Below are 13,923 nucleotides of genomic sequence, written 5' to 3' on the forward strand. Positions count from 1 at the left end.
TCACAGGATCTAACATAAAAATATTTAAAAATGTAAATTTTGACTTAAGCCATAGCTTTTAATAACTAACTCCCTATGTTGCAAAGCACCATAAATGTTGGAAAATACTAATTCTTCATTCATTTTTATGCTACAAGATTCCATAGAATATGCTTGCCTTGAATTTTAGTCTTCAATGAAAACCTGAATTAGTGCATATTATTTCACAACTTTCAAAGATGCTATGGTTTTATATCAAATTATAATAGAACAAATTAAGTTAAGAAACATGGTGCAAATCTGCTGTATACACTTTGGCAATTGAGACCAAGAAGACTTCAAGTGTTGAAATCTCCAGTACCAGATTCTTCCTGTCTCAAATTGTTACTTTATTTCAGTTTTGCTACTTTAAATAACATGCAATCAGTTTCCAAACAGCAGTAATTGGGATAATGAATGATATTAATGAGTTAAGCAACCAATAAAATTCATTTAAATATTTATTCATTTCTAAAAAAAATAAAAAGATGCTCCCAGGAACAATAGAAACAGTTTGTTATATCATTATGAAGAAGGTGTTTAGAAATATAGAAGCTGAAAAATGTCCCATTAATATAATCCATTGGGAAACTTAAAATATTTTAAAATAATGGCTTTATCAATATTTTGTTTTTAATGTCTTTCTGTTCAAATGATTTATTTAATTAAATAATACTAATTTCTGATATTCCCAAGGTGTTTTCTACACATAAAAGACAGAATTTGTTTTTCAGATAGAGCAGATTTCTGTTGATTTAGGTATGGATCAGTCACTTATTAAGATAATCTTTTCAGTTAATGATTATGCCAGTACCTTGATCCAAAGACCTTTCTCAGTCTCCTAGGACAATTTTCCTCATTTTTTATGTATGAATTATAGAGGTCAGGAATGATATTATGACATGAGTAGGTAGGAATCATGGGGGTAATTCATAGACAGTCATTTAATAGAGATAGCCAGGGTAGAGAGCAAGTGCGTGTGGGGAAGATCTCAAATTATATGAGGTTAGATCACACTTCAATAGATTTAACAAAAGCCAAATGGATAGAAATTGTTTGTTTTTTCTTTTCGTTTGGGGTGACTTTTTATTTTTTTCTATCAAATTTATCTTATTTTTTACAGTTCCTCATTCATCTTGATTCAGTTATTAGTGCTGCTTCCATCTGAAGGAGCATCCTTCTCTAAGTCTTGCCTTTCCTCCAGTGGGCTGACAGAGCACAGTGGAGCATCCGACACAGAGAACCACTGTCTGTGCCTGGCTGAAGAGTGTGGTGATTTTATAGCACCCGGGGCACTTTATGTCCATGAAATAGGAATTGGGGCTCTGCACCAGGTGTTTCTTCTTGTGGTTCTGCTTCTCCTCCTCGGGAGAGGGGTGCAGAAGGTCTTTAGTGAGAGGCATGCTGGCGCGGGGAGATCTTTACCTCTGGGGTGACTTTTTAAAAACAAAAAGGGGCTCAAGAAAATTAACACTAAAATTACACAAAGGATGAGTAAGAATATACGTACATTAATGGAGAAATGGTAATAATAACTATTTATGGTAATCCTATTTTGAATTTCCATAGCATTCACCTTAATTTAGTTTACTTAGTGAAGTCCAAGTAATAGTGGAAATTGAAAAAGTTCTATATATAAGATATGTTTCAAAGGTAGAAAGAAGACTTGATGATTCATAATGTCAATGAAAATATGAGAGGAAGGGAACAAAAAAGATAGCACCAACATAATAAGTGCTAAATAATTTTGCCACTATTATAAAAATGTCTACTGTTGTACATTCCTCTTTATTATTATAAGAATATATTTTTATGCTAGTAACACAAATTTAGATAAGTTTTTTCAAAATCTTTATTTTGTCGAAATGGATCCAGACCTCTTGGGAGATACTTTTTAAGTGCTACTCTGACTGCCCTTCTATAATCAGGTAGGTTGATCCAGGGAAACAGTCATACTGAACCTGCATTTAGAGGCTTTCCAACATGAAAGATCTACGATGGAATTAATACTCCAATTCATGGTCTTTAAGAATCAGTAGTCATTTCCTTAGGTCAATGAGTCAATGGAAGTTTTTCATCACAATATAATTATGAAATTCCTGATATGTGTTCTATTCTAAGTAACTGCCTTTTTCCATGGGGATGTTGCAATAGATAGATAGATAGAGAGATAGATTGATAGATAGAGAGATATAGATACATAGATTATAGAGATAGAGATAATATAGAAATAGATAGAGAAAAATATGGATATAGAAATAGATATGGATATGGATAGATGTAGATATAGATAGAGATGTAGATGTAGATATGGATATGGATATGGATATGGATATGGATATAGATATAGATATAGGTATAGATATAGATATAGATGTAGATGTAGATGTAGATGTAGATGTAGATGTAGATGTAGATGTAGATATGGATGTAGGTATAGATATGATGTAGGTATGGATGTGGATGTGGATGTGGATGTGGATGTGGATGTGGATGTGGATGTGGATGTGGATGTGGATGTGGATGTGGATGTGGATGTGGATGTGGATGTGGATGTGGATGTGGATATGAATATGGATATAAATGTAGATGTGGATGTGGATGTGGATGTGGATATGGAAATAGGAGTACTTAGCATATACATATTTGACTAAGTGATTGATTTTATTGTGATTTAAGTATATAATCTCTCACAGTCAATAATCCACAGTCTTCTTTAATTTTTCTCTAGATGTGTAGTCATATGGAATACTCAGAATGGATCAATGCTTTTTAATGCTTTTTGATCTAAACTAAACTATTCTCTCCAATGTTGCTATGACTACTGCATAAACATAGATTAAATGCCATAGATTAAAAAGGAAAGTTTTTCTTTATTCATAAAACTATAAGATATTTATCTCAGTTGGTTCTCACATGGGAAAATAATAAGTTATTTTTTGAATAAAATATATTATCAAAACCAAGAATAAATCAAGTCCCAGAACTTATATGCTAAGAATTTTTTTAGTGCTGGGATTTAGAATTTAATTAGTCAAATATTTACTGGCAAACTACATTATTCTGATAGTATTATTTGATTAATCAGTATACACTATAATAACATAACATGTATCCTGTACAATGAGATATTATAAAGAACTCTCAGTGAGAAAATTCTCTGTATAAGCAGATAAGTACCAGCTCTACAATTTATAGATTTGGAGCTCTTATGGAGTCCATGAAGGAATTCCTAGATATATCTGGAGGGGTTCCATAAACTTGAAGATAGGTATGGGAATGATTATATATTTTTTACATATTTCTTCATATTTTTCATATTTCTTCAATTGTTTAAAATTTCCTGAGCTGGTAGATCATGGGTTGATTAAAGGGGTTTAAGACATAAAATAAGAGATGATAATACCTTAAATAAACAAATGTTTGTGCACTTAAACTTAATTATGATACATCTGGTATGTATCCAAGATAGGGCATAGTCCTGAAGACTTTGGTTTGTGCCCTATCTAACCAGTATTTAATGATATTTATCCAGATCAGAATCTCTCGCACTGGTGATTCTTCTAATAACTCAGTTTTAACATTGAACCTTCTTTTTTTTGTAGTCCATTAAAAATAATTTATTATGTATTGCATAAGTGAAAACTTTGTTGTTATTCTGTACTTTACAATTTGTAAAATGCATTCTTGATGGTAGTTCTGTAAGGTGTACAAGCATTTGAGGAGGTATGACTCAAAATTATGATAGTCTCTCTTCTATACCATGCTATCTCTCATTATTCATAAAATGTGGGAAATAGATTTTTTAAATAAATTGATGTCTGAGTTTCAGTAACAAAGTTTTGAATATGAGAAAGGAAGACTCCCCTTTCCCAGTTCAAGTCTGGTCACAGACATTTATTAGCTCTTTGGCCTGAGACAAGTCACGTAACTATATTTGCTTCAGCTTCCTCAGCAAAAAAGTGAGCTACACAGGGTTACAAACTATTCCATTAGCTTTGTCAAGAAAACAGGGACAGCTAGGTGGTGCAATGGATAGAGCACCAGCCTGGCAGTCAGGAGGATCTGAGTTCAAATGCGGACTCAGACACTAAGTCACTTAACCCCATTGCCTTGCAAAAAAAAAGAAAAAGAAAAAAAAAGAAAACCTTAAATGGGGTTACAAAGAGTCTGACTTGACTAAAAATGAATGAATAAAACACAAGCTATGTAATGATCTCAGTTTCCTAATCTATAAAATTGGGCATATTAATATCACATTTCCTTAAAAACTAAGACTGGGTCATATATTAATTTTTACTCCAAAAGACAAATTGGGGTTTATTTTCAGGGGATACAGGTGATTAAAAAGTCCACCTTGCAGGGATCATTATTTGATCTATTCTTCTCTCTCTAACATGTCTTTGGTCACCTTGAAAAAACAAGTGGTAGCATTAAATAGACCCACTTCTTTGTGTGAACCAGGTCCTTTTGATTTCAAGAATATAAATGTCTGAAGCACATTTAGTCTTATCTTTCTTGCCCTTCGTGATGATTAGAGATGGGACCTGTTTGGATATTTGCAAATATTTAACTATAATTTATATAATTATTTATTTTAAATATTATCAATAACATTTAATTTTATTTTGTAACTTTGTAATTTATTACAGTGGCTGTGTTTTGTAACAGATGTACTAAATGAGTTCATCTGACCGACAATCTTAAATGCATATATATGTACACATATGTATTCACATTAAAGTACTAAATACTATCATCCTCATCATCAAATTATTCATATCTCAGTTCCCAGTGTTTAATGTCATTCTATTATGTCCCTATGCTTCCTATGAAGGATATCAGAGTAGTAAGGTGGTAGAGTAAGTCTGCGAGACCAGAATGGTTACTTTTCCAAGGAAAAGTAGGACAAGAAAAGCTTATAGCATCACAATCCTATATGTAGCCTGCGATGATTTCTGCTATTTATCTTTTATTTTTCTTTCCAGAAAAATGGTAGAATTCGTTGAGCTACTGAGGTTTTTGCAAGGCAAATGGGGTTAAGTGGCTTGCCCAAGGCCACACAGCTACATAATTGTTAAGGGTCTGAGACCAGATTTGAACCCAGGTACTCCTGACTCCAGGGCCAGTGCTTTATCCACTACACCACCTATCCGCCCCATAGTTGAGCTTTATTTTTTTATTCCAATGCTGGTTCTGCCTTCAGTAGTGTTCCAAGACCAACCCAGCCCTCTTTAATATTAAGTCAGAGAGCTCTGAGGGAATATTGCTTCCCTCCTCATGTGCCAGTCAGAAGATTGTTGTTTGCCAAATTGAGAAAAAACAGATATTTATCTTTGAATGTGCTACCTCAATAAATCTAGTTGAAGTGTAGTTTGATATATTACCACAGGGACTTTGGGGACTGAAAAATTGTAATAAGCCAAAGAGCAGGAAGCCTACGGTACTACTTTTACTTCATAGAACGTGTACACTTGAAGATCAGCATGGAGCCATAGGTACATACTTTCTCTACAAGCTCATGCTTAATTCTTTTGTGCTTTCTGCATTGCAGTTATTAAAAAAGTTGTTTCACTGCACTGGGAATTTATTAATGTGGAATAGTTATTTTTAGACAAGAAATGTTTATGTTCTTGGATATACATATGATACATTGGGATTGTCCCCATTTTTTTAAATATCAGACTCATTCTGTGTTCTCTGCTCCCCATCTCATTCATGCTATGTGTGTGTGTGTGTGTGTGTGTGTGTGTGTGTGTGTGTGTGTATAAGGGAAAGAAGGGGAAAATTGGTCTATTATAGTACCTTAATGGAAAGACATTGCATTTTCTTCATTATCTCATTAAAGACAGGGAAAGTACTTCTTCCTCTTTGCCTCTATTACTGATTCTCAAATCAAAATATCTATGAACCCAGTTTATCTTGGTCACATCTTCTGTCTCCCCAAATCTTAAAAGTGTTCTTGACCATGGATTTCATAATGAATAATAAAAATGATAATATTAGAATGATATCATCCAATTTGGCAGGTTGGGCATTATGTATTTGTTTAAAATACCGGCACAACATCATGGAGGGTTTTCATATAGGAAATTTCTGACTCTTATTGACCCTGTGGAATATACAGTCTGAGTTTTCCATTGTAAAGATAATAGAGGAGTTTGCCAATTTCTTTCTTTGCTGCATTAAGGCAAGAAAATGTTAAGTGACTTGTTCAGAAGGTGTTCAAGGCTGCATTTGAATTCTGATCATTTTGACTACAGACCTAGCACTCTCTTCACTGTACCACAAAACTTCCATCATAAATTAGGGGATCTAGTGAAGTTTTGTGAAGAAAAAATCTAAACCTTTTCTATTCCTGTTTGCAAGAGTCTAGCCATTTTCATGTTCTGTAATATATTGGACTTTATGTTATCACAGTATTGGTCACTCCATTTTCTACCTTGGGGCTTAGATATGAAGAACCATAAAGGTATGTAGGTTACCCTTGACAAACTCATGATCCCCTATAAGGATACTTTACTTCTGTGCTACTGTGGTCTATTTCTTGATTCACCATATGTTTCTATGCTTCTAGTTCAGAAGTAGATTAAATGCTTGGATTCTTACACTTCCTCAATATTTCAACATACTTGAGGCCATCATATTTCTTTCTTTTATTTTACTGCTATACCTTAATTGTCATATTCCTTACATATACCCTTTTGGACTTTTCAAACAGTAATTAAACCAAGACTTTTACTTTGGGGGAAGTATTATTAATCATTTTTATCATCTCTCTAACTTGTTGTGTCAAACCACTTTCTTATGGCATCTATTCACCCTATATAGATTCATTATTTTTATATTTTAGAATTTATGCTCAATTAAGATAGGGATTGTCTTACTTTTTCTATTTGCATCCTCAGTACTTGAAATAGAACGTAGTATCAATTAAGTTATCAATAAATACTAAAGTCTTTTTTACTTATATTCATGAGAAATGAGAGTCATATCCCTGACACAAAGAATCATCAAATTCATATTTTGATAGAATATTAGCAATTAGAGAATTTTTTTTAGAAAATGGAACTTCAATCATTTCTCATAATTTCTTCAAAATAATTAAATCATAGAAAAGTTAGTCAAAATAAAAATGTCAATTTGGAAATTATTCAGTGATCTATTGGAATAAAAAAGATGGCTTTTCATTCTATAATTTTATGACTCACCATCCTTTTCTTTGGAGATTTGCATTTAGATGCTATGTATTGATGGGAAAGGAATAATATTACTGAAAAAATAGCAAGAGAAATTATTGCTAATAACAAAAGAAATAGTTACATTTTAATTGTTTTCCTTATTATGATTAAATTACTAAACAACTTAGCCATCATAGACAAGTCAGTGTATTCATCATGCTCATTCTTCCAGCAATGCAATTTAATTTTAACTAAAGGAATTTATATAATAGTTTGGGGAAAATCTATAAAATTCAATTGCATCTGTTTTATATAGCCACAAACTAACTTAACAGTAAAAAAACAAAAAGGTGTTTTAAAATATTTATTTTGGTAGCATTGCTTTAACTTTCATTTGATTTTTACCCTGTTGAGCAATTAAAAATGGTATTTTACTCTATAGAGTTTAGCCTGGATGCTGATCTATCCCACTTCTGTTTTGCTTACATATCTAGGGTATAAGTAAGAAATTATGGCTTTTATTTTTCTTGCTATTATAATGCTATCATTTGAAGATTTTTTATATAAAAATGAACATATTATTGCTGAAAAGCAACTATAGATAATAATTTTAAGATAAATGTAGCATGATTTTGTTTGTGCATATTAATGACATATTAGTATTGGTGGATTCAGTCTACAGAAGTCAATTCTGTAGTATGCGTAAGAAGACTTAGATCTACAACAACCTAGAAATATGAAATTAATGACAGTCCTTCCATTATTGTGAATTGTACTCATCCAAAAGCCTGTTTTTCTTTATTTGCTTTTTCAAATTCTGTCAATAGGTTTATAAATGTAAGTAAAATAAAACCAAAGTAAACTTCTAGGAAAGAATAAAAACCACAAAAAAAGGAATTGTTTGCATATAGATTTGTTTTACATTTGCAAAACAATATCAATCAGAGAAAGACAAAAATAAGAAAGAAAATAGGTTAAATCAGTCATTTCTGTATTTTTTAGGGGAAACAATTTGAATTTGTGATATTTCTAGCCTAGAGAAATAAGTAGGAAGAAATTCCTGCTAGCACTATGTATTAGAAATGAGTCTGAAGTTTTTAATTATGAAGAATTTCCTTTGGGAACTGAAAGATATGTTTCAGGAATGGAACCTAGTTATTCTTGATTCTGAAAATAGTGCTCTGTTTAGACATAATATTGGCTTTAGATTTTTAGATATCTTTTTGAAATAAAATATGATTTAATTATACTAAACCATAAGAAATACTGACAAACAAAATATCTCATTGTCAGGATCATGAAATACAAATCTTTTTGATTATCAAATTCAAATATTTCATTTGTCTTTTATACTCACTTGAGAGATTACAATGTTTGAATAGTTTATTTTATTTTATTTATTTTGTTTTCATAATTTAGATGTTTGGAGTAAAACTACTTATCTTGTGGATCAGAATGCATTTCCGAACAAATTAGAAGAAATACAAGTAAAACAACTTAATTAGAAACATCTGGATGATGCAATGGATACTGTGCTAGGTCAGTGGTCAGAAAGATGTGAGTTGAATATGACCTTAGATATTTTTGACCCTGGGTAAGTTATTGAACTTTGCTTGCCTCAGTTTCCTCATTTATAAAATGATCTGGAGTAGAAAATGGAAAATAACACTCTTATATTTGCTAAAAGAAACACCAATTAGGGTCATGAAGAATCAGACACAACTGAAATGACTGAATCTAATCAAATCCTGCAATTGTTAGTCTACACTTTCCATCAGTATTTCTACTTGGTTTCCAAACCATGAGAAATGATATTCCAACACCAATTCACTACCATTCTTTGCTCTCTGGTTTTCTTTTCCTGTTACACTTAACCAATTGGATAACAAGCTTTAATTGAAGGTCAGGTACTATCTTTTTTACTTTCTTATTTTTACCCCAGGATCTTATTTGTATCAAATATTTTAACATGTGCTGTTGTTGCTATTGTTTTTGAAGTCTTTTTAAGTTGTGTTCGACTCTTTGTGACTTTATTTGAGGTTTTCTTAGCAAAGATAATGGAATGGCTTGTCATTTGTTTTTCCAGCATATTTCTGCAAATGAAGATAGTGAAGTTACCAGGGTTAAATGTTACAGCATCACAAAACAAGTCAGGATCTGATATTGGATTTGAACTCAGAAGTTCTTGATTCCGGGCTCAGCACTCTGCTTAGTGCTGTGCCACTGGGTACCTCTAGAGTAAATAGTTTACTTCACAGAGAATGGAATGATATAGGCTCAAAAAGGTAGCAGGGTTCCTGGAAGGTTAAATAAGAGGAAAACACTAATAGATTAGATAGATAGATAGATAGATAGATAGATAGATAGATAGATAGATATATGGATGATAGACAGATATTTATGTGTGTGTGTGTGTGTGTGTGTGTGTGTGTGTGTGTGTGTGTGTAGATAGGTAGGCATATACATCTGTATCTGGAGAGTAACAATGGTTTTTTTAAAAGAAAGAAAATAGAGCAATGCCAGAGAACAAATAATATGCGTACCTAAAGAAGAGAACACTTTCAATAGTTCAAAAAGGCTGTAATTAGATAAATCAATAGATGATATTTTAAACAGGTAATGTATATATATGTATATGTATATATATAATAAATAGTATATGAGAGATAAAGAACAAAAAGTAACAGGTAACACCAAGCATATAAAAATTGTCAAATATCAGTTCCATGGCAAGGCATGGGAGAAAGATTATAATTATAATTGAAACTGCTGAAAGTGAGAATAGTGAAAGGCATAAAAAGAAAACAACAAAAAGTAGAATACCTATATAAAGTAATTGGAAAGAAGACAAGAAGCCATCAAAGAAGCAATATCGAAGGAACAAAAAGGTTTAAGTGCAGGAGAAATTTCAAGAGTAAGGTATTAGAAATAAAAAATTAACAGAGGGTAAACCTAATTAGCTCCTTTTGCCTCATTATTCTAACTCTTTTCCAGGATATTATCTTGCTTCCTGCTCACATTTCATTAACATTTACAATATGAATGATAATGTTGTTTAAATGAATAAGAATTTATCATTAACAATTATTCTGGTAAGATGGACTACCATATAGTTTTATTTATTTGAAGAAACCTGGCATTTTAAATGCAGAGAAAACACAAAAAAACTGTAAAAACTAGCTTCAAGAATTTGATGGAGTGTCATGTGGAAAATGAATTAAGCTTGAACTTCTTGACCTCAAAGGTGTAATATAAAAGCACAAGGACTTTAGTAGAAGACAGATTATTAGTAGATGACAGGAAAAGCTCAGTAGCTATATTCCAGCTATCTCAGTGTAGAATGGATGGCATCGTAGAAGCACCCTAACAAGTGAATCTACCGGACATTGTTCTTGAGGAGAACCAAAATAATATCATCAGATTGGGGTCAAGATATACTGTGTCCAAATGTGGTATCAGATCGATATAACCTCAGTTACAAATAGTCCATATCAAAATTTGGAGTATAAATGTTTTTAAATTTATAAATCTCATATTTCCTTTGTTTGTCTTTGCTCATAGATCATAGAACCTTCTTTAATGTGGTTATAAAATTCTGATTGGTCTTGTGCCAGTATCTTCCATGTCTCACAATTAAAATTCCTCAGAGAGACCTTGTATGACGTCTTCTTATCTCCATTAGAATACTTCCTTATGTGAGTTATCTGTAAAATAATCTCTGAGGCAAGCATAAATTTGACATTCCAACAAAGTGGTCAGATCATAAGAATTGTATTTTCTGCAGTACAGTTTGAATGTTTGTTGCTCAAGAAAGGACCTCAGTGTTCAGTCTCTTCTCTTTCCAAAAGTTATACAAAATCTTCCTAAGATAATTAAAATGTAAGCTATTCAATTTCCTGGCATGGTATTGGTAGATCATTCAGGTGAAAATGAAGTCAACACCATGGCTCTGTACAACTTCATTTTGATAGACAGCTTTTATATTTCTTTTCTCCCATAATTTCTTTCAGAGCTTCTCAAACACTGAACTGGTTTTGGTAAGGCAGATACATTTTTGAAAAGTATACTATCATGGCAAGAGAATTTATTCACATAATTCAAAATTTCTTCATTTGTTTTTATTAGTTATTATTTATTTTCATCCATATGCACATGTATATTTTTAAGTTACAAAATTTCCTTCCACCTGCCTTTCCACCCCTCTCTGTTCAGTGGCAAACAATCAGCTTAGCATTGTACATACATATTTTAACAAAAATGTTTACAGAATAGTAGTTTTTGGTATGGGGAATTAAGATTAAGGGAAAGATAATTTTTATAAAGTGTTCATCAGATTCTGAAAGGTTGTTGTGTGTGTGTGTGTGTGTGTGTGTGTGTGTGTGTGTGAGTGTGTGTGTGTATTGTTTTGTTTTGTTTTTCTTTCTCTGGATAGGGATAATTTAGTCCATATCCAGTCTAATACAGTTGTCCTAGGTCTCTGAAGTGCTGAGAGGAGCTGCTTTCATAAAGGTTATTCACCTCATAATGTTGTTGTTGATAAATACATTGTTCTCTTGGTTCTATTTCTTTTGCTCAACATCAGATCTACTAAGTTATTCCATGCTTCTCTACAATCTGATAATTTATGGTACCTTATAGAACAACAGTATTCCATAGTATTCATGCACCATACCTTGTTTAGCCATGCCCCAATTGATGGGCATCCCCTCAATTTCCAATTCTTTGCCACTACAAAAAGAACTGCTATGAATATTTTGGACTATATATATTTTCCTTTTTTAAAAAATAATTTCTTCTGCATATAGCCTTTGAATTAGAATTGCTGGCTCAAAGGGTTATGAACAGTTTTATTGTTCTTTTGATGTATTTCTATATCAATCTCCAGATAGGATGGATCGGTTCACAATTCCACCAGCAATATATCAGTGTCCCAATCCTTCCACAACCTCTCCAGCACTGATCATTTCCCCTTTTTCTTATCTTAGTCAACCTGATAGGTGTGAGATGATACCTCATTATTGTTTTAATTTGAATTCCCTAATCAATAATGATTTGGAGAAATTTTTCATATGATTATATATATATATATATATATATATATATATATATACACATAATATTGTGCCCAAAGAGTGAGATGGAGACTAGAATTTGATAAGGAGATCTTTATTCCTGGGGACTATCTTGGTTGAGTACACAAATCAGACAGTACCTAAGTGTTCAGGGGATAGGGTTTTTTATAGTGTTTGTGGGGGGGGTACTGAGAGCAAGCAAAATATAGAAAATCAAAGACAGCAGTTAGATATATATTATCTTTACATATACATATGTAAACATAGGGTTCCATATAGATAGGGGTGAGAAGGGGTCAGGGTCTTCATGTAAAGAATGAACATATTTTATGAGATAGAGGGAGTCAGGAATTTATTATCTTATGCTTCCAGCTGCATCTGGGGAAGGGGGAGGCAGTCCTGGAATTTAACAGGTACAGCAAGACAACTAGGCTAACAAAGGTGCTTTGTAAATCTTTAGACAATTTTATGTTATATCCATGACCCCTTGGGTCCTATTGGACTATCTTCACACCAAAAGGCACGTAGCCAAAGTTATATTTCTAAGGAATTTCTGAGGCTCCAGAAGGATGTCAGGGACCCCTTTCTATACAGGAATTTCACACACATTGATATTTTACTTCATATATATATATATATATATATATATATATATATATATATATATATATAATTTCTTCATTCTTCATTTCAAAGCTATCTATTCATATCCAGTTGACCATTTATCAATTGGAGAATGTCTCCATTTTATTGTTGCTGATTGGTCACACATATGGATAGTGTGGAGCTAACTAGTAGAGAACTTAAAAAAACTAGTAGTTTTCTTGGCGTGGTTAGGTGAAAATTGGTAAAATCAGTAGAGATGCTATCTATGGTATGTTGCATCTTGGTCTCAGAGACTGCATTGACTGCATAATCACCTGTGCCACAAATGCTTCATCTTTCAAAGTTTCCTTTACTTTATTATGAAAATATTTTATTTGTTTTTCAAAATGCATGGAATGGTAGTTTCTGCCAATCATTTATTTATCCAAGGTTTTGAATTTTACAATTTTTCTCCCTCTCTCCCTTCCATACCTCTTATCCCCAACAGAACAAAATCTGATATAGACTTTAAATTTACAATCATGAAAAGCATAGATTAAAATTGAACATATTGTGAGAGAAGAATCAGATCCAGAAGGAAAATGAAATCTTTAGAGATAAGACTATTTCATAAAACATAGAGTAACTTTAAAAATTGAAGATAATAAGTTTTAGTGTTCATCCTTATCTGGATATGAATGGTGTTCTCCATCACAAAGTCCCTAAAATCGTCCCTGATTATTTTACTGCTGGAATGAACAAGTCCATCATATTTGATCATCACACCATGTTACTGTTAGTATGTATAATGTTCTTCTAGTTCTGTTCATCTCACTTAGCATCAATTCATGCAGGTCTCTCCAAGCTTTTCTGAAATTCCATCCCTCGTGAATTCTTATACAACAGTAATGTTCCACCACATGCATATAACACAGTTTTTTCAGTCATTTCCAATTGATGGAGACTCCCTTCAATTTCCAATTCTTTGCCACTACAAAAAGAACTCCTTCCAATATTTTGTACACGGGGGATTTTTACCCTTTTTTATGATCTCTTCAGGATACAGA

At 32.3% G+C, this 13,923-nt stretch overlaps 1 protein-coding gene across 1 annotated transcript; it reads right to left on the reverse strand.

The window, feature by feature from the left end:
• Positions 1-1,166: 1,166 nt before the first annotated feature.
• Positions 1,167-1,421, reverse strand: LOC141491858 (small ribosomal subunit protein eS27-like). Its single transcript, XM_074192624.1, has one exon. It carries the CDS (start codon positions 1,419-1,421, stop codon positions 1,167-1,169), a length of 255 nt encoding a protein of 84 aa, XP_074048725.1.
• Positions 1,422-13,923: the final 12,502 nt, after the last annotated feature.

Source organism: Macrotis lagotis, chromosome 6 (genome assembly GCF_037893015.1).
Source record: "Macrotis lagotis isolate mMagLag1 chromosome 6, bilby.v1.9.chrom.fasta, whole genome shotgun sequence".
NCBI classification, from domain to species: Eukaryota; Metazoa; Chordata; class Mammalia; order Peramelemorphia; family Peramelidae; genus Macrotis; species Macrotis lagotis.